We start from the raw sequence: 20,098 nt of genomic DNA, 5'->3' as shown, positions 1-20,098 counted from the left end.
TACATTTCACTTCTCGGTTCAAAAGTCTCAAATGGTGCTTAAAAAAAGATGCAAAATGACTCAAAAAAGATGCAAAACCACCACAAAAGATGCAAAATGACTAAAAAAAGATGCAAAACCGCCACAAAAAGATGCAAAATGACTAAAAATAGATGCAAAACCACCACAAAAAGATGCTAAATGACTAAAAATAGATGCAAAACCACCACAAAAAGATGCTAAATGACTAAAAATAGATGCAGAACCACCACAAAAAGATGCAAAATTATTAAAAACAGATGCAAACCACCTCAAAAAGATGCAAAATGACTAAAGTAACAGAGTTGGGAGTGAGAACATGTTGAATATATACATAATTATATAAATATAGATATTCCTTTGTGTGTATTTGTGTTTATTTTGGGACGCACTGATGTGAACATGATTACAATCTGGAGACATGATGAATAAAAACGAAACACCACCCTAAATTACACTTTTTAATCGCGTTATGTTTAAATTATACTATTTCCGATGGCACCTGAAGGCATCACCGGCCTCTGGTAATCCATAAACGCGTCTGGACACTGACACCGATATCTCCCCTCTGATTGGACAATACTCCTAACCCCGCCCGTCATAATTAGATTGACAGGTGATTGACCAATAGCAGCAGTCAATCGGGCTGTCATCTGACTTCTGATTGGTTGATCGGTCCGGACAATATGAATGGTAATGTGGTATTGTCTTCGACGTCTTTCCCAAGTCAGCGGCAACTTTTGCGGTTTTCTAACTCAGAAAAAGTCAATTTTTAATAGTTTTATTTAACGTTTTCGCATTAAATTAGTCACCGACTGTGTCTGTAGTTGTCTCAGCACATGAAGAGGATCCGGAAAAGAGAATAAAACGATAAAGATTGCGTCGAAAGAAGCTGTTGTGCGTAAGTTATGCTGTAGTTTGCTTTCACCAGGCTCCATTCACATTTTATACTAATTTACATTAAACAGCGTTTTAAATTGAATGTTAATGAATTAGATCATCAATAAAGAAGTTTTATGAATCTATATGATCTTTTGTTCAATTCGGCATACATGCATTATTAAAAAAAAATATATTATTAACTATAGGTTGAAGTTTATAAGCTGTTTTGACCAGACTCCATATACATTTTGTATGCAATTTACATTTAACAGCGTTTTAGGTTGAATTTTTATGAATTAGATCATCAATAAATAGGTAATATGAAGCTATATGATCTATTGTTTAATTCGGCTTACATGCATTATTAAAAAAATATGTATTATTAACTATAGGCTGACGTTTATAAGCTGTTTTGACCAGACTCTATATTCATTTTGTATTCAATTTACTTTAACAGTGTCTTAAGTTTAATTTGAATGACTTTGACAAATAATAAATACGTCATATGAATCTATATAATCTATTATGCAATTCGGCATATATGCAGTATTGTATTTTGATTTATTTTGTATAGATTTAAACTTATTAGCTTGATTTTCCGTTATCTTCCCTGACTAATAACACAGTCAACACCATGGATAACGATGAAGACCAAATTCTAGAAACTGAGATTTTACCTGAAAAAGTGCTGTTTAATGGTTCAAAAATAGATGCAAAACCAGCACAAAAAGATGCAAAATGACTTAAACTAGATGCAAAATGACTAAAACTAGATGCAAAACCACCACTAAATGATGCAAAATGACTAAAAATAGATGCAAAACACCACAAAAAGATGCAAAATGACAAACTAGATGCAAAACCACCACAAAAAGATGCAAAATGACTAAAAATAGATGCAAAACCAGCACTAAAAGAAGCAAAATGACTAAAAATAGATGCAAAACCACCACAAAAAGATGCAAAATGACTAAAAACATATGTTTGAATTGGTGTTACATCCTGTTGAATCATTTCCTGTAATAATTAAGGGCTTCCCATTCAGCGGTGTGACGTTTACTTTAAATTGCATGCTTTCTAAAGGGGCTTTGGACTCGTCTGACTGCCTGGTTTGAACTGATCTACAGGAGATTCATCTCTGCACCCGGGCTGGAGATGGGGGACCAGGAGCCTCCAGAGTTTGGGTCCCTGGAGGAGGAGCTGGAGTACTGGAAGGAGCAGGCTACCAGGCACCAACAGAGGTAGGTGTGTGTGTCCCGGATGGATGGATGGATGGACGGACAGACATCCATCCATCCATCCATCCATCCATCCATCCATCCATCCATCCATCCATCCATCCATCCCAGAGGGGAAATCAGGTCATCGTAGCAGTGGTACAATACGATCAGAAATACAAAATATAGGCTACAATAAGAGAACAGTATCGCACATTTAAAGCACTATATTACATTTATATACTGAGTGGATTTTAAGGTGCAGATAAAGAGAGAAAGGTGCATTTATAGGATCTCAGTAATCAGTCACTTGAATGATGTGAGTGTGTTTCCTGAGCGTTGCTGTGAAGCGTCGTAGAGTCTGACGGCAGCAGGTAGGAACTGTTTCCTGTGCCGTTCTTTAACACAGCGAGGTTGAAGGAGTCTGTTGCTGATGTGTTTTTTAAACAGATCTCTCACACCATCACTTCTGCCTCCCTCAGTTAATCACTTTCATGTCCCTGAAGTCCTGAAAGATTATCGTTTTATCCTTTTTTTAATACAAAAGGTTGCATAACTTATTATTTAGCTTGAGTAAGAACAAAAACATTGTGGCGATCAGATAATAACTTGTAAAAATATAAATATATATTTTCTTTCAGGACTTCTGGGGCTCCGTGACAGATCAAAAACAATCGATACCTTTTCGCCGCTCTCGGTTCAGTTTGTAGAAATGCGAGTGTGTCGGCGCTCCTGCGAGACAAACAAGTGTGAACGTCGAGTGTTTTCCTTTAAAAACACATTTCTGTGACGTTTAGACTTGTTTCACAATTACCTGGCAAACCTTCCTCTACGGCAACATCTGTCGGATTCGTTTTACCCCAACCGTGAGTGTGAAAAGACGGCTTACTGTGCGTGTGTGTGTGTGTGTGTGTGTATGTATACCTGTGTGTGTGCACCGAGTGTGTGTGCACGTGTGTGTACCTGTCTCTCTCTCTGTGTGCGTGTGTACCTGTGTGGGCCTTTGTGTGCTTATGTGTGTGTCTCTCTCTCTCTCTCTCTTTGTGTGCATGTGTGTGTGTGCGCGCGTGTGTGTGTGCGTGTGTAGTGCGGAGGAAGCCCAGGAGGAGCTGCAGGAGTTCCAGCAGATGAGTCGGGACTATGAGGTGGAGCTGGAGACGGAGCTGAAACAGTACGAGGCCCGAAACCGCGAGCTCCTGTCTGCAAACAGTCGCCTCCGCATGGAACTGGAAAACTACAAGGTAGAGAAGACATGATCAGGCTTTACACACGCGTCAACGTCCTGCACCCGCGTCCACTTAACCCTCGCTGAACGGGGTTTTATAGCCGACGCTGGAGCACAAAGCTGCTGCGTCACACACACCTCGACGTTCAGCCAAACCATTCATGATGGGGGTTGTCCCATGTACACATCAGCTGATAGAGTCCAATTTTATGGCTCCTGTTGTCCGTGAGCGACACACACACACACACACACACACACACACACACACACACACACACACACACACACACACACACACACACACACACACACACACACACACACACACACACACACACACACACACACACACACACACACACACACACACACACACACACACACACACACACACACACACACACACACACACACACACACACACACACACACACACACACACACACACACACACACACACACACACACACACACACACACACACACACACACACACACACACACACACACACACACACACACACACACACACACACACGAGGGGACGGCAGTTCTTCCTCTCTGTTCACTCACCCCTCTAAAAAAAGTTTATCTTCTGTTGAGATCACAAGAGGAACAAATGCTCGACTTTACAAAAACAAAACTTTAACAAACGATACAGAGACTGGCTGCTACATATTCATAAAGCCTTGTTCACGTGTATGCAGAGTCTAAGAGCGCCCTCCCACTGTGCCTCCGTCCCGTGCCCCGTGCTTTAGGGTCCTTGTCCCCCCCTCCAGGCCCGTTTGTACTCACACTACCTGGGCCTCGGAGAATGCTTCTTGCTGCCTATACGTCATCACGCCGTAACACGTCACACGCATTGATGACGTCATGGCGATGCGTGGCTTTGTTTCCAGATCTTTCCGTAGACCTCGGAGTTTTTGTGCGTCTTGTCGACTGTTTTTGAATCTTTTCATCGACCAAATCTGCAGTAAACACTCCACCTCCGCATCACACCAACGTGAACCTTTCACCGCCATTGTTTGAAATGTCCGCGCATGGTCCCTCCTTCTTTTTTCTACGTCCCAACAGGCGCACAGGAAATGACCTCAGAGCCGCCGTAGGGCTCGTACACGTGCGCACGCTCGTGCTCGTACACGTGCAAACGTGCTTTACTAAAGCCCACCTCTCCCAAACGGGCCGTGGACGGCAAGCGTGCCGCTCCTAGACGTGGTACGGTTGCACTCACACTGGTCAAAGGAACCAGACTTTAGCCGTGAAACGTGCTCGGGCACGGTACGGAGGAACAGTGTGAGTGCGCCCTTAGAGGGAGAAACCTGAAACGTGCAGCGCAGCGTCTCTCCAGGACTCACAGAGCTCCGAGTCTCAACACTCCCTCGGGTTTGAATCCAGTCAGATTCGCACAAAGTTCCTGGATATTTATCAAACTTACACACAGATGAAGAGAAAAGCCGGTGTGTGTGTGCGTGTGTGTGTGCGTGTGTGTGCGCGTGTGTGTGTGTGTGTGTGTGGTTTACTCACTGACGGTCAGCTCTTCCTCAGCAACACAGCTCCATCAGACTGGGAGATGTTTATTTATTTATATTTATATCCACACAGAGTGTGTGTGTGGAGCTGACCCTTTGTCCTCCTCAGTGTCAGGACTTCTCCGCACAGGTGCCTCTGATAACAGCTAACGAGGCCCCGCCCCCTCAGGTGTGAGCTCAGCGCTGACTCCGCCCAAACCGCACCCACACTTGAACGTTTGACCATAAACCTCTTTATTTTAGAGGGAACCGTCGTTGTAAACAGAGCATTGTAAAATTAATAATAAACAGGAAACTTAATACAAAGGTAATAAAAATAAAAAAGCAAATTCAAACAATGCATGCATCTATTTTTTTTTTATATTTTTGGTACATTTAACATTATAGGAATTCATTTATTGAGTCAAATTTTATTAAAACGTTGTCAGCTTTGAGCTTCAAGGTGCTAGGAGATAAAATTATTGTATATATTATAATTTTTTTGTGTTAAATTGACAGATTTCTAGATATTTATTTTAGTTTGAAAGGGTAAAAAAGTCACTTATGAATAAAATAAAATAAAATTGAAATCAAATTCAGTTTACATGCATGCACGCAGTGAAAGTACAGGGTTTTACCTTCGACCGCAAGTGTGACGTGTCTGCAGAGACTGGAATTTTAACATAAGCGCGCTGAAGCTTTACACACGCACACACACACACACACACACACACACACACACACACACACACACACACACACGTTGCCTCATGACGCCTCCTGGATATTGTTAGAAAAGTACACAATCAATTCCAAGTGATAATAAAAAATAAAATGACTTTTATTCTTGTAAAAGAAGAGAAATCCGTGCACTTTAATGCGCTTAACAGTAACGGTTGCCATGGTGATGCATTCAGAAAACACACACAGTTATCTCCGAGTTTCCCAAAATCATCGGCAGTCTCAGCGTGCGCCGTGAGAAACCTCTCTCTCCTCTCTTCTCCTTTAATTATTTACATGTGTTTGAAATAATTCCCTTTATTCTGACGCTTTGAAACGTCCACGGCGTGTTCCTGCAGGAGAAGTACGAGGCGCAGCACTCGGAGGCGTGCCGGCAGATCTCGGGTCTGGAGGGGGAGCTGGCGGAGACGACGGCCGCCAGGGAGCAGCTCCACAGATGCATCAGGGAGCTGGAGCAGGCCAACGACGACCTGGAGAGGACCAAGAGGTCAGAGGTCACGCACACGGGGCCAAGTCTGACGTAGAGCAGCGCTCAGGACAGGGTTCACTCGGGACAGGGTTCACTCAGGACAGGGTTCACTTAGAACGGGGTTCACTCAGGACGGGGTTCACTTAGAACGGGGTTCACTCAGGACGGGGTTCACCCAGGACAGGGTTCACTCAGGACAGGGTTTCACTCAGGACAGGGTTCACTCAGGACAGGGTTCACTCAGGACAGGGTTCACTCAGGACAGGGTTCACTCAGGACAGGGTTCACTCAGGACAGGGTTTCACTCAGGACAGGGTTCGCTCAGGACAGGGTTCAGGGTTCACCCGGGACAGGGTTCACCCGGGACGGGGTTAACTCAGGACAGGGTTCACCCGGGACAGGGTTCACCCGGGACAGGGGTTCACTCAGGACAGTGTTCACCCAGGACGGGGTTCACCCAGGACGGGGTTCACCCAGGACAGGGTTCAGGGTTCGCCCAGGACAGGGTTCGCCCAGGACGGGGTTCACTTTCACCTTTCAAGTCCAAATAAAACGTAAATGTACAAAAACAACAAAGAACGAGTCAGTTTCTTGACGCGGTGCAGCAGCGTTGCATCATGGGAGTTGTTGTCTTTATGTCCGTCAGCGTCTCCCAGTTCAGACTCACCTAAACACAGAACAGCTCTCTGGGTCTTTAGACATTTAAATGCAGCACAGTGACACAAATCTACGTGTAAAGGTCTGTTCCTCCGTCAGAACCGGGCGCACACGCACCTCCGCTGACGCTCTGCTGACGCTCTGCTGACGCTCTGCTGACGCTCTGCGTGCGTTTCAGGGCCACCATCATGTCTCTGGAGGACTTTGAGCAGAGGATGAACCAGGTCATCGAGAGGAATGCCTTCCTGGAGAGCGAGCTGGACGAGAAGCAGAACCTGCTGGAGTCCATGCAGAGGCTGAAGGACGAGGCCCGAGGTACGTGCAGAGGCTGAAGGACGAGGCCCGAGGTACCAGCCGGGTCTGTCCCACGTCCCCGCCCCTGTTAGAGGGAAGCTCTTCAACGCCACCGTACTCTACGGGGGAACTGTTGGGTCTCTGTAAATCATAAATAAGTCATAGAGTGTGGTCTTTACCTACTCTGTAAAGTGTCCTGAGATCACTGCTGTTAGGATTTGGCACTTTAAATAAAACTGAATTGAATTAAATTGAATTAAAAGCAGCTGCCGACGTCACACGCGGGGTGAAGTGTGTGTGTGTGTGTGTGAAACGTACGGAGGGCAGAAGCTGCCAGAATAATTAAATAAATAAATAAACACTTCCTAATTCAATTAATACGCTTTTAAATGTAACAAAAATATTGAAAATAAATGTCATGGCATTAATTAAGTGTCATAAATTGATATTTTATTTATTTATTTATTTTTAATTCCCCTTTTTATTTGTTTTCCTGTTTTACTTAATTTTTAATCATCTATTTTTTAAATGTATTTATTTATTTTTACCCCTATAATGTATTTATTAAAATATTATTTTTAAATGAATTTATTAATTTTAAAGAAAAATGTATTAATGCGTTTATATAGATTTATTTTATTTTCCTTTAATTTTTAAAAATAAATAAATGGGAGAAAATTACTTTTCTATTTAATTTTCTCTTTTATTTATATAATTTTAATTTATTAAATTAAAGGGAAGATAAAATAAATCAATATATTAATAAATAAAAACAAAAAATGCCCAAATAAATAAATAAATCATTTAAAAATGTATATAAAAAATCATAATTAAAAGGTTTAAATTAAATAGAAAAGTAAATAAATAAACATGAGACTCGATCTAAATGTAAATAAATAAAGAAACAAATTAAAACAATGCACACATATATTCTTAAATATGTCTTGGTGCATTTAATGAATTTAATATCTAATTTTTGTGTTTTCTTTGTGCTGCAGACCTGAGACAGGAGCTGGCGGTGCAGCAGAAGCAGCAGGTTCAGGACAGGAAGTCGTCCCTCAGCAGCGCCCTCAAAGACCCTTCCTCCTCCTCCTCCTCCCCCTCCCCCTCCTCCGCCCCGGCCGGCCTGCCCACCCCGCCCCTCACCCCTCCAGACAAACGAAGCGAGGACAAAACCCCGTCTCTGTCCTCCGAGCAGCCCGTCCCCTCCGCCCCCGCGCCCTCCGTCCCCCCGCCGCCCCCCGTCAGCAGAGGTCTCTCCACCTGCTCTCACCTGTTTTCCCGTCACATCTTTTTAAGATTTCTCTGCATTCGTCCGACTGTTCCTGTTCTTTTTCAGCGGGTGACAGCCTCTCGGGGACGCCCCTCACCACGCAGGCGAGAATCTCGGCGCTGAACATCGTCGGAGAGCTGCTGAGGAAAGTCGGGGTGAGAGAGAACGCCGCCTGTGTCGCGTGACGCTGCTTCTGGTTCTCACTCTCAGACGCAACAAGCTGCTGATGATGATGAAGAAGAAGATGAAATTAGTTATTTACTCCAAATGAATGTGTTTTTATTACACTGACACTTAAAGAAAGGCACGCCGCAGTTCACACCAGCGTGTCACATGCGCTTAAGTGCACGACGCGTCGTTAACGCTGTGGAAAGAGACGAATATCAGTGTGACATTCCCACTGTGCCTCCGTCCCGTGCCCCAGCACGTCTCACGGCTAAAGTCTGGTTCCTTTGACCAGTGTGAGTGCAACCGTACCACGTCTAGGAGCGGCACGCTTGCCGTCCACGGCCCGTTTGGGAGAGGTGGGCTTTAGTAAAGCACGTTTGCACGTGTACGAGCACGAGCGTGCGCACGTGTACGAGCACGAGCGTGCGCACGTGTACGAGCACGAGGCCTACGGTGGTTCTGAGGTCATTTCCTGTGCGCCTGTTGGGACGTAGAAAAAAGAAGGAGGGACCATGCGCGGACATTTAAAACAATGGCGGTGAAAGGTTCACGTTGGTGTGATGCGGAGGTGGAGTGTTTACTGCAGATTTGCACGGCTTCGGTGACCCGTCCCCGTCTTGGTGCGGATCAGATTTCTCTGGATGTTCGTGTTGATTCAGTGTAAACTTGTGTAAACCTGAATGTTTTTGTCATAATTTGCTCGTAGAACCTGGAGTCCAAGCTGGCGTCGTGCCGTGAATACGTCCAGGAGCAGACGTCGGGCCGCAGAAGCCGCGCCGGCGGACAGGGGGCGCCGTCGGGTCAGAACATCGCCTCAGAGACGCGTCCCACTAACGGCCTCTACAACAAAGGGTGAGACAGAGCTTTACTGTGTGAAGTTTGTGAAGTTTGTTGTACTTTTGTCGTAACCTGTAAACCAGCGAGAGGTGAACGAACAAATAAGTGTGTGTGTGTGTGTGTGTGTGTGTGTGTGTGTGTGTGTGTGTGTGTGTGTGTGTGTGTGTGTGTGTGTGTGTGTGTGTGTGTGTGTGTGTCTGTGTGTGTGTGTCCTGTTTTTCAGGCTGGTGAAGAGGTTAGACTTCGGGGCGGGGCCCAAGCTGCTGCTGTGATAGTGAAAAACCTCCTCCACCTCCTCCTCCGCCCCTCCGAGCTGCTCCCAAACCTCCCCCGTCCGTCCCGCCTGGACTTAACGGTACCCGTGTGTTGCACGTGTGTCGCCCGTGGTCATACTCTCACCGGGGGCTGCAGCGATGCAAACGGGCAGGACTTCTTCTACTTCTCTTTCTTCGGCACTCGCACTTCGCTTGAGCTCACGTCCCGGCCTGGTGCCGCACGTCACCTCGCCTCCTCCTCCTCCCGTGTTTTTGCGCCTTTTTTTGGAGCTGACGCCATTTAAACGTAGTGATTTTAACCATTTCTTTAGCAGCGCGCTCAGGAAAGACCTTCCTTGTAGCTCCGCCCTCAGTGCGGCTCTGAGAATAGCAGATCAGCTGTAGTTTGTGCTGTTGAACACTTTGATTTTATGTGATTATGTGATGAAATGAACGTTTACTCGCTGCAGTGTTGCACCGTCAGTGACCACGTTCACACTACTTCTGTCTCTCCAGGAGTGAAATATAGCAAACGTCTCCCGTTAGAGCGGAGACACCAATACTTCAGTGAAGGCGACTTTGTGTTTTATGTTAAAAAGAAAAAGTACGGAGCAGCTTTTGACACAGCAGCGTTAGAAACTGCACCTCCACTGTCGGGGCGCAGTGACGGCGGTCGTAGTGACGTAGGTCGTAGTGACGTAGGTCGTAGTGACGTAGGTCGTAGTGACGTAGGTCGTAGTGACGGCGGTCGCAGTGACGGCGGTCGTAGGGGGGAGTCTGTAGTCAGGGTGGATTTACAACTTCCTGTTCAGGTCAAAGCCGTGGAAGATGTTGATGTTTTGCCGTGACGTGACTCTCTGAGAGCTCACGTGCTCTTTGTTCACCTCCAGTTCTGCTTCTGTGTCTGAAAAAGCAATAAAACTTGAATCTGAACAAAAAACTCTTGGTTTTATTCGTTTCCAGAAAGAAAAAGTAGTAAAGTCGACACTGAGAGGATTTATTTAATTTATTTACCTTTGTTTTACTTTCCTATTTTACTTAATTTTTAATTATCTATTTAAATAAATGTATTTATTTATTGTTACTTTCCTATTTTACTTAATTGATAATTAATTCATTATTTTTATTAAATGTATTTATTTATTTTTACGCCTATAATGTATTTATTAAAATATTATTTTTAAATGCATTTATTCATTTAAAAATAATATATTTATGCATTTATATAGATTTGTTTTATTTTATTTTTAATTTAAAAAAAAATAAATAAATAAGTAAATGGGAGAAAATTACATATTGGTAAAACTTTTTTTTTTTTTAAATATTTGTAATTTTTTTTATTGGTTTTATTGACTTTCCAATTTAATTTTCCCTTTTATTTATTTAATTTATTTAAATTTAATTAAAGGGAAGATAAAAAAAAACAATATATATATATATATAAAAATTCCAAATGCCAAAATAAATCAATAAATGTCTGAAAAAGCAACAAAACTTGAAATCTGAACAAAAAAGTAGTGAAGTCGACACTGAGAGAGGATTGAACAGCAGTTTAATGGCACTTCAGCAGACGTTACACACTTTAATCAGAGCGATAATATAATATAATAAAATATAATATAATATAATATTTGTGTCCTTGAGGTTTAAATCACACTGAATAAACAGCAGCTGGGTCACAAATGGAGTTTTTACATCAGTGTCAGGATGAACAGAGATTTAATAATAATAGAAAGACGCTGGGAACGAACGAGCGTCTCGAGTGAAATGCAGGTCGCTAAATTCTGTTTTTTAAGGTATAACTTTTTCCTTTAAAGCCGTGTTTACGCGACAACGCCAGCGAGGAAAAAGACAAAAGGTCTGGAGCGAATACGACGTTGAATTTCACCATTTTCCCCCCAGAGACGCTCGACTACACGGATTAAAAGATACTTATTCTTATACATTTGTAAGTTTAATTTCAGAGAAAATTAGATTTTTTTCTTGTAAATTTGTGAATTTAATCTGAGAGCTTTTCTTGTACATATGTTCATTGTTTTCTTGTCTCTATAGATAAAATAAATATATATTTACTGATCTTGAGGAGGGACGAATAATCTGAGAATAATCTGAGAATTTGTAAGAATAAAGAAGGAAATTTACGATATTTTCTGCGATTAAAATGGAAAATATCTGAAAAAAAACAGAAAAAATGAGAAAAACTTGATTAATCTCTGATGAACGTCAAGACTAAATTAAAAAAATAAAGATTAAAGATGTTTTCTTGACAAAAGGAAGATTTCTTATAAATTTAGGAGTTTAATCTGAGAATATTAGATTATTTTCTTTTAAATTATGAACATTGTTTCTTGTCAATTTATCAATTTAAGAATATTCAAGTTTCTTTGTTAGAGAATAATCTGAGAATTTGAAAGAATAAAGAAGGAAATTTACAATATTTTCTGAGATTAAAATGGAAAATTTGTGAGTTTAATCTGAGAATATTAGATTATTTTCTTGTAAATTAGATATTTGTTTTAAAAACTTGTAAATTGAATCTGAGAATATTTGATATTAATGAGTTTAATCTGAGATTATCAGATTAGATCAATAGTTTGTGTGTATTTCTTGTAAATTAGATTTTATTCTTGTAAATTAGTAAATTTAATCTGAGAATAATAGATTTTTGAGGTTAAATCTAAGAATATGAGATTATTTTCTTGTAAATAAGTACATTTAATCTGAGATTATCAGATTAGATCCATAGTTTGTGAACTAACTTTGGACACGAACACAAATTAAACATAAATCCTCATGTCGTTAAAACGTCTACGACGTAAATTATTAAAGAAAACGATCAAATAATTTAAATTAAAGCGTGAAAGTGTTTCTGGGACAGGTTCGACTCCCCTCTACTCATCGGGGGAGTCGTCGTAGTCCTCGCCACGGGGGTCCAGAGGGGGGGACGGCGAACGGGACGGCGAGCGGGACGGGGGCTCCTCCTCCTGCAGCTCCACAGAGTTCTCCTTGATGGCGCTCCTCCGGCTGATGCTCCCGCCCAGCCCCAAGCTCCTCACGCCACCGCCAACGCCACTGCCGCAGCCGCTGCTCCGGGGGCTGGGGCCGCTGTACGACGCCTCCCCGCCGCCGCCACGCCTACAGGAACACGTGACGCATCAGGAGGAAGAGACAGAGGAGGCAGAGGAGGGTCAAGAGGAGGTGCAGGGTGCAAAGCCAGAATTAAACCCCAAAAATAAGAAAGTTGCAGCGTTTGAGGAAAGATCAGAGGAGCCTGAGCGCGGCGGCGAAGCGGGGCGAGGAAAAGGAGGGAGAGGAAGTTTCAAAATCACAAATGATCTCGTGCTTTCTGACGACTTTTCTCAGAAACTACGGAAGATTAACGGTTTTTCATCATCACTGCGGAACAAACACGTTTAATCACGCAGGTGGAGCCAAGTACGGAGGACGAAAGCTGCAAAAATCAATAAATAAACGACTCGATTAGGAAATTAAAATGCCTTTAAATGCTCCACAATTAATATTAAACATAAATGAAGGCATTAATTAATGAAATAAAAATGGAAATTATAGGTGGAACCACGTACGGAGGACGAAAGCTGCAAAATAAACAAATAAACGACTGGTTTGAGAAATTAAAATGCCTTTAAATGCACATTAATGTACGATAATTTAGTTTTTTTCACATATTTAAAATAAAATATCTAAACTAAACTTAACTTTTAATGTATCACAATTAATATTAAACATAAATGAAGGCATTAATTAATTAAATAAAAATGGAAATTATAGGTGGAGCCAGGTACGGAGGACGAAAGCTGCAAAAATAAATAAATAAACGACTCGATTAAGAAATTATATGTCTTTAAATGCCCATTAATGTACGATAATTTAGTTTTTTTCACATATTCAAAATAAACTATCTAAACTAAACTAAACTTTGTATAACAATTAATATTAAACATAAATTGAGGCGTTCATTAATTCAATAAAATGGAAATTATAGGTGGAACCAGGTACGGAGGATGAAAGCTGCAAATTAAACAAATAAACGACTGGTTTGAAAAATTAAAATGCCTTTAAATGCACATTAATGTACGATAATTTAGTTTTTTTCACATATTCAAAATAACTATCTAAACTAAACTAATCTTAAAATGCAAATAAATTAATTAATATTAAACGTAAATGTAGGTATTCATTAAGGAAATAAAAATGGGAATTTATATTTTTGTTATATTTTGCTTCTTTGTTTATGTACTTTTGTATTTCTGTTTTTATTTGTGAGCTTTCCTATTTTTATTTTTTTTATTCTTTATTTTTATACATTTTTAAATGTATTTAATTATAAATAAATTGTATATATATATTTTTTCCATTAAAAACCAATAACATTTTTTATTTATTATTTATTTTGTACTGTTTTTTATTTATTTAATTATTTATTTATTTAATGAATCATTTGTTGATTTATTTATTTTTTTTTATTTTAATTCTGGCAGCTTTTGTCCTCCATACAATATCCTTTAAGTTTTTAAATAAAACAAATTTAAATGTGCTTTAATTTTACAGAACGAATTTCTTCCAAACATCTTTTTAACCAACGATTATTTTTATATTTATATGATGAATTAAATAATTAACTTTGTGTTCTGCCCAATAAAAATCTCTTAAACAACAATTAAATTAAATTAAAAATCTTCCAAACATAATTTTAACTAACGCTTATTTTTTATGATTTAATGATGAATTAAATAATAATTTCATCTTTTCTTAAACAACAATTATCAAATATGTTTTTTTTTAAACCTGAAATTGATCCAAACTACGGAGCAGAATCTAAACTACAGATTTTTCAGTATTTATTCTACAGCTCGTCCCGTCCCTGTGCTCCAGCGGTCGGCGGGTCGTTCAGCACCTCAGTTTGCTCTTGAGCGAGGACACGTCTCTGCTGAGGGCGTCGTTGGCCTCCGTCGCCTCCTCCAGCTCCCTCTGCAGCTTCCTGCGGGCGGCCAACACGCGCTGAGCCTCCTCCTCCGCCTCCTCCAGCTGGTGCTTCAGCTGCTTCACCCGCACGCTGCCCTTCTCCGCCTGCACAGAGAAAAAGGTTCAATTCCAGAGTCAAATCATCCCAGGGTCTTTTTCTGCACTTATAAATCATCAGATAATCCACAGAGACAGTTTTTTATCATGTAACAACTTTTAACGGAGGAAAACCACCATAAAAAGATGCAAAATGACTAAAAATAGATGCAAAACCAGCACAAAAAGATGCAAAATGACTAAAAATAGATGCAAAACCAGCACAAAAAGATGCAAAATGACTAAAAATAGATGCAAAACCACCATAAAAAGATGCAAAATGACTCAAAATAGATGCAAAACCACCATAAAAAGATGCAAAATGACTCAAAATAGATGCAAAACCAGCACAAAAAGATGCAAAATGACTCAAAATAGATGCAAAACCAGCACAAAAAGATGCAAAATGACTAAAAATAGATGCAAAACCACCATAAAAAGATGCAAAATGACTCAAAATAGATGCAAAACCACCACAAAAAGATAAAAAATGACTAAAAACAGATGCAAAACCACCACAAAAAGATGCAAAATGACTAAAAATAGATGCAAAACAACCACAAAAAGATGCAAAATGACTAAAAATAGATGCAAAACCACCACAAAAAGATGCAAATTGACTAAAAATAGATGCAAAACCACCACAAAAAGATGCAAAATGACTAAAAATAGATGCAAAACCACCACAAAAAGATGCAAAATGACTAAAAATAGATGCAAAACCACCACAAAAAGATGCAAAATGACTAAAAATAGATGCAAAACCACCACAAAAAGATGCAAAATGACTAAAAATAGATGCAAAACCAGCACAAAAAGATGCAAAATGACTAAAAATAGATGCAAAACCAGCACAAAAAGATGCAAAATGACTGAAAATAGATGCAAAACCACCACAAAAAGATGCAAAATGACTAAAAATAGATGCAAAACCACCACACCGCATTCTCCGAAGCCCATGTAGTGTGAGTACAAACGGGCCTGGAGGGTGGGAGGTACGGTACGGAGGCACAGTGGGAGGGCGCCCTGAGCCGTTACCTGGTCCTTGTACTGCTGCGCCTGCTTCCTCTCGTCCTCCATCTGCAGCGTTAGATCCTTCAGTTTCTTCTCTTTCTGACGCAGGTTCTTGGCGTTGGCCTGGCGCTCTCTGCACCACGACAGGTAGAATAATGTTTATTCATTTATTTATATCCATATATATTTTTATATTTATATTGTATCACATTCACTTGGACCAGATTGCTGTAACACATTCATTTCCCTTCGTTGATGAATAAAGTAATAATTTATCTTTCTCGTTCTTCTGTGGGAACTCCATTTCCCAGCATGCACCAGTCACCTGCTCTCCACCTCCAGCTGCTCCTCCACCTCCCGGAGCTTGGTCTCCAGGGCGGTGACGGAGGCCTTGAGCTTGGAGCGGCCCTGGCCCTCCAGCTCCTGCACCTTGGCCTTCAGGTCCCGGTTGTGCCGCTCCAGCTGCTGCCGGGCCGCCTCCTTACCCTGACAGGTGGAGCGCTCCGCCCCCAGCTCCGCCCCCAGCTGCTCCACCTGCATGCCGGGCGCCGGGACGGGATGGGAGACAGTGACAGACATATAAATATGTATGTATGTATTTATATATCTATGTATTATTATACTCTGTGTATGAAGCGTGGACGCACCAGCTGCTGGCTCTTCCTCAGACGCTCGTTGACGGTCTCCATGGCGACCTGCTCTTCCTCCAGCTCCTCCTCCAGCTGAGCGATCTTAGCGTCCAGACGCCGCTTCTCATCCGACAGCAGCGACCTGAGGAAGAGGAGGAGGAGGAGGAGGAGGAAGAGGAGGAGGAGGAGGAGGAGGGGAAAGAGGAGGACGACAACAGGTCAACAGGTCAACAGGAGGAGGAGGGGGAAGAGGAGGAGGAGGAGGAGGAGAAGGGATGAGATGAAGGAGGAGGAGGAGGAGGAGGAGGAGGAAGAGGAAGAGTAAGAAAAGGAGGAGGAGGGGGAGGAAGAGAAGGAGAAAGAGGAGGAGGAGGAGGAAGAAGAGGAGGAGGAGGAAGATTGAGGAGGAGGAAGAGGAGGAGGAGGAGGAAGAGGAGGAGGAAGAGGAGGAGGAGGAGAAAGAGGAGGAGGAGGAAGAATAAGAGGAGGAAGAGGAGGAGGAGGAGGAGGATGTAGAGGAAGAGGAGGAGGAAGAAGAGGAGGAAGAGGAGGAGGATGTAGAGGAAGAGGAGGAGGAAGAAGAGGAGGAGGAAGAGGAGGAGGAAGAAGAGGAGGAAGAGGAGGAAGAGGAGAAGGAGGAGGAAGAAGAGGAGGAAGAGGAGGAAGAGGAGGAGGAGGAGGAAGAAGAGGAGGAGGAAGAGGAGGAGGAAGAAGAGGAGGAAGAAGAGGAGGAAGAAGAGGAGGTAGAGGAGGAGGAGGAGGAGGAGGAAGAGGAGGAGGAAGAAGAGGAAGAGGAAATAGAGGAAGAGGAGGGGAAGGAGGAGATGGAAGAGGAGGAGGAAGAAGAGGAGGAAGAGGAGGAGGAAGAGGAGGAGGAGGAGGAGGAAGAGGAGGGGAAGGAGGAGATGGAAGAGGAGGAGGAGGAAGAGCAGGAGGAAGAGGAAATAGAGGAAGAGGAGGGGAAGGAGGAGATGGCAGATGAGGAGGAAGAGGAGGAGGAGGAAGCGGAGGAGGAGGAGGAGGAGGAAGAGGAGGAAGAGGAGCAGGAGGAAGAGTAAGAGGAGGATAAAGAGGAAGAGGAGGAGGAAGAGTAAGAGGAAGATAAAGAGGAAGAGGAGGAGGAAGAGGAGGAGGAAGAGTAAGAGGAGGATAAAGAGGAAGAGGAGGAGGAAGAGGAGGAGAAGGAAGAGGGGGAGGAGGAGGAAGAGGGGGAGGAGGAGGAAGAGGGGGAGGAGGAGGAAGAGCAGGAGGAGGTTGAATCACGTGTCTGCTTGTTAAGCCCTGAAATGCAAATGTCCGGTTCACTCACTTCCCGGAGGCGTGAGCCGCCATCTCCTCGGCCAGCTCGTCCCGCTCCGTCTCCGCCTGCTTGCGCGCGCGCTCGGCCGCCGCCAGCATCTGCACGGACGCACAGGAAGTTCACGTGGGGTTAAAAACGGCGAGGAACACAAATACCCCCCCCCCCCCTTCATCTCTGGGGCTTTTATTTTGAAGCCTCGCCTCGTGCAGCTGGACGCCGTCCGCCTCCAGGGCCTTGGACCGGCGCTCGGACTCCCGGGCTGAGGCCAGGACCTCCTTCTGGGCCGCACGCGAGTCCTCCAGGTCCCTCTGGAGGTCCTTCACCTGGGCCTGCGGGGGCACGCGGCAGTGAAAGACATAAAACAGGATTAATATCACTTTAAATGTGCCCAAAATATTATTAAATAAAAGTATCTGTTTTCATTTTCTTCTTTATTTATTTATATTTTTCAGGGACGCCCCTTTTTATTTTATTTGTTTAGTTAGTTTTGCATTTATTTAAAATGTATTAATGTATTTATTTATTTATGTATTTATTTATTTATTTATTAATGTATTTATTTATTTATGTATTTATTTATTTATTTATGTATTTATTTATGTATTTATTTATTTATTTATGTATTTATTTATTTATGTATTTATTTATTTATTTATTAATGTATTTATTAATGTATTTATTTATGTATTTATTTATTTATGTATTTATTTATGTATTTATTTATTTATGTATTTATTTATTTATGTATTTATTTATTTATGTATTTATTTATGTATTTATGTATTTATTTATTAATGTATTTATTTATTTATTAATGTATTTATTTATGTATTTATTTATTCATGTATTTATTTATTTATGTATTTATTTATTTATGTATTTATTTATTAATGTATTTATTTATTTATTTATTATTTATGTATTTATTTATTAATGTATTTATTTATTTATTAATGTATTTATTTATTAATGTATTTATTTATGTATTTATTTATTCATGTATTTATTTATTTATGTATTTATTTATTTATGTATTTATTTATTAATGTATTTATTTATTTATTTATTATTTATGTATTTATTTATTAATGTATTTATTTATTTATTAATGTATTTATTTATTAATGTATTTATTTATGTATTTATTTATTAATGTATTTATTTATTTATTTATTAACTTTTACATTTGTTTATTTAGTTTTGCATTTATTATAAATGTATTTTAAGTGTTTTTATTTTTATCATTTATTTATGTAATGTTTAATATTCCCTTTAATTAAATTTAATATTAAAATACATTTGTTCATATGAAAATGGGGTGTAATTTATTTATTGTTTTGAATATTTAAAATGTTTTTTTGCATTTCCTGTACATGTATTTATTTATTAACTCCTTTAATTTAAATGTATTTTAAGTGTTTCAAGTGTATTAATGTATTTATTTATTTATGTAATGTAATTATTTACTGGAGTTCATTCACTGGAGTGTCATTTATTCATTTTATTAATATTTAAAATGTACTTTTGCATTTACAGTACATTTATTTATCTATTAACTATTTTTTAAATAATTAAAAAATACATAAAAGTCACATTTCATCGTGTAATTAACGCCCACATTTATTTCTTGTTTTGATTTCTTTATTAAAGGGTAGAAAGCGGATGCTGCTGCTGACCTGGACCTTGCGGAGCTGCTTGCCGGCCTCGTCCCGGGCTCGGCCCGCGGCCTCCAGCTGCTCCTCCGCGTCCTTCAGCTCCGCCTCCAGCTTCTTCCTGCCGCCGGACGCCTGACCGCGCTGCTTCCTCTCCTCCTCCAGCTCCGCCTCCAGCTCCCGCACCTGACGGACACACGCACGCACGGACACACGCACGGACACAGACACACACGCACGGACACAGGTGCAGACACACGCACGGACACAGGTGCAGACACAGGTACGGACACAGACACACACGCACGGACACAGGTGCAGACACACGCACGGACACAGGTACGGACACAGGTGCAGACACACGCACGCACGGACACAGGTGCAGACACACGCACGAACACAGGTGCAGACGGACAGGCGTGCAGACACACGCACGGACACAGGTGCAGACACACGCACGGACACAGGTGCAGACACACGCACGGACACAGGTGCAGACACACGCACGGACACAGGTATAGACACACGCACGGACACAGGTACAGACACACGCACGGACACAGGTGCAGACACAGGTGCAGACACACGCACGGACACAGGTGCAGACACACGCACGGACACAGGTACAGACACACGCACGGACACACACGCAGACACAGGTGCAGACACACGCACGGACACAGGTGCAGACACAGGTGCAGACACACGCACGGACACAGGTGCAGACACACGCACGGACACAGGTGCAGACACACGCACGGACACAGGTGCAGACACAGGTGCAGACACACGCACGGACACAGGTACAGACACACGCACGGACACAGGTGCAGACACACGCACGGACACAGGTGCAGACACACGCACGGACACAGGTGCAG

The 20,098-nt window shown here is 41.7% G+C and overlaps 2 protein-coding genes across 4 annotated transcripts in view; one reads left to right on the top strand and one right to left on the bottom strand.

Annotated features, from left to right (window-relative positions):
• The first annotated feature begins 764 nt into the window (after positions 1-764).
• Positions 765-10,462, top strand: LOC310959359 (nuclear distribution protein nudE homolog 1-A-like). Of its 3 annotated transcripts, none has more exons than XM_083930670.1 (9): positions 765-919; positions 2,028-2,141; positions 3,205-3,358; positions 5,930-6,078; positions 6,896-7,032; positions 8,010-8,264; positions 8,351-8,439; positions 9,159-9,304; positions 9,513-10,462. In XM_083930670.1, exons 2-9 carry the CDS (start codon positions 2,056-2,058, stop codon positions 9,559-9,561), a joined length of 1,065 nt encoding a protein of 354 aa, XP_083786796.1. In that variant the 5' UTR covers positions 765-919; positions 2,028-2,055; the 3' UTR covers positions 9,562-10,462. The 3 variants fall into 3 exon arrangements, with proteins under 3 accessions (XP_083786796.1, XP_083786795.1, XP_083786794.1); XM_083930669.1 differs by having other exon boundaries at positions 1,984-2,141; XM_083930668.1 differs by having other exon boundaries at positions 765-923; positions 1,984-2,141.
• A 1,972-nt stretch (positions 10,463-12,434) lies between these two features.
• The window catches only part of LOC310959347 (uncharacterized protein), a gene marked incomplete at both ends in the record, with an annotated part of 38,236 nt that continues 30,572 nt past the window's right edge, over positions 12,435-20,098 (bottom strand). Inside the window, 8 exons of the mRNA XM_083930652.1 lie at positions 12,435-12,678; positions 14,459-14,631; positions 15,661-15,769; positions 15,962-16,170; positions 16,284-16,407; positions 17,575-17,663; positions 17,766-17,894; positions 19,242-19,403. Coding sequence (XP_083786778.1) covers positions 12,435-12,678; positions 14,459-14,631; positions 15,661-15,769; positions 15,962-16,170; positions 16,284-16,407; positions 17,575-17,663; positions 17,766-17,894; positions 19,242-19,403 — 1,239 coding nt within the window. The remainder of the gene's footprint in view (positions 12,679-14,458; positions 14,632-15,660; positions 15,770-15,961; positions 16,171-16,283; positions 16,408-17,574; positions 17,664-17,765; positions 17,895-19,241; positions 19,404-20,098) is intronic.

Source organism: Echiichthys vipera (assembly GCF_963691815.1).
Source record: "Echiichthys vipera genome assembly, chromosome: 17".
Classification (NCBI taxonomy): domain Eukaryota; kingdom Metazoa; phylum Chordata; class Actinopteri; order Perciformes; family Trachinidae; genus Echiichthys; species Echiichthys vipera.
This window is presented reverse-complemented; position numbering and strand designations above follow the sequence as displayed.

What these genes read in the sequence shown, in the direction of transcription:
- LOC310959359 (XM_083930670.1), top strand. Translation starts at nt 2,056, where the DNA reads ATGGGGGACCAGGAGCCTCCAGAGTTTGGGTCCCTGGAGGAGGAGCTG. An exon ending in GCTGAAGGACGAGGCCCGAG is followed by an intron (nt 7,033 to 8,009) that starts GTACGTGCAGAG and finishes TTTGTGCTGCAG; the next exon opens with ACCTGAGACAGGAGCTGGCG. An exon ending in GCCGCCCCCCGTCAGCAGAG is followed by an intron (nt 8,265 to 8,350) that starts GTCTCTCCACCT and finishes GTTCTTTTTCAG; the next exon opens with CGGGTGACAGCCTCTCGGGG.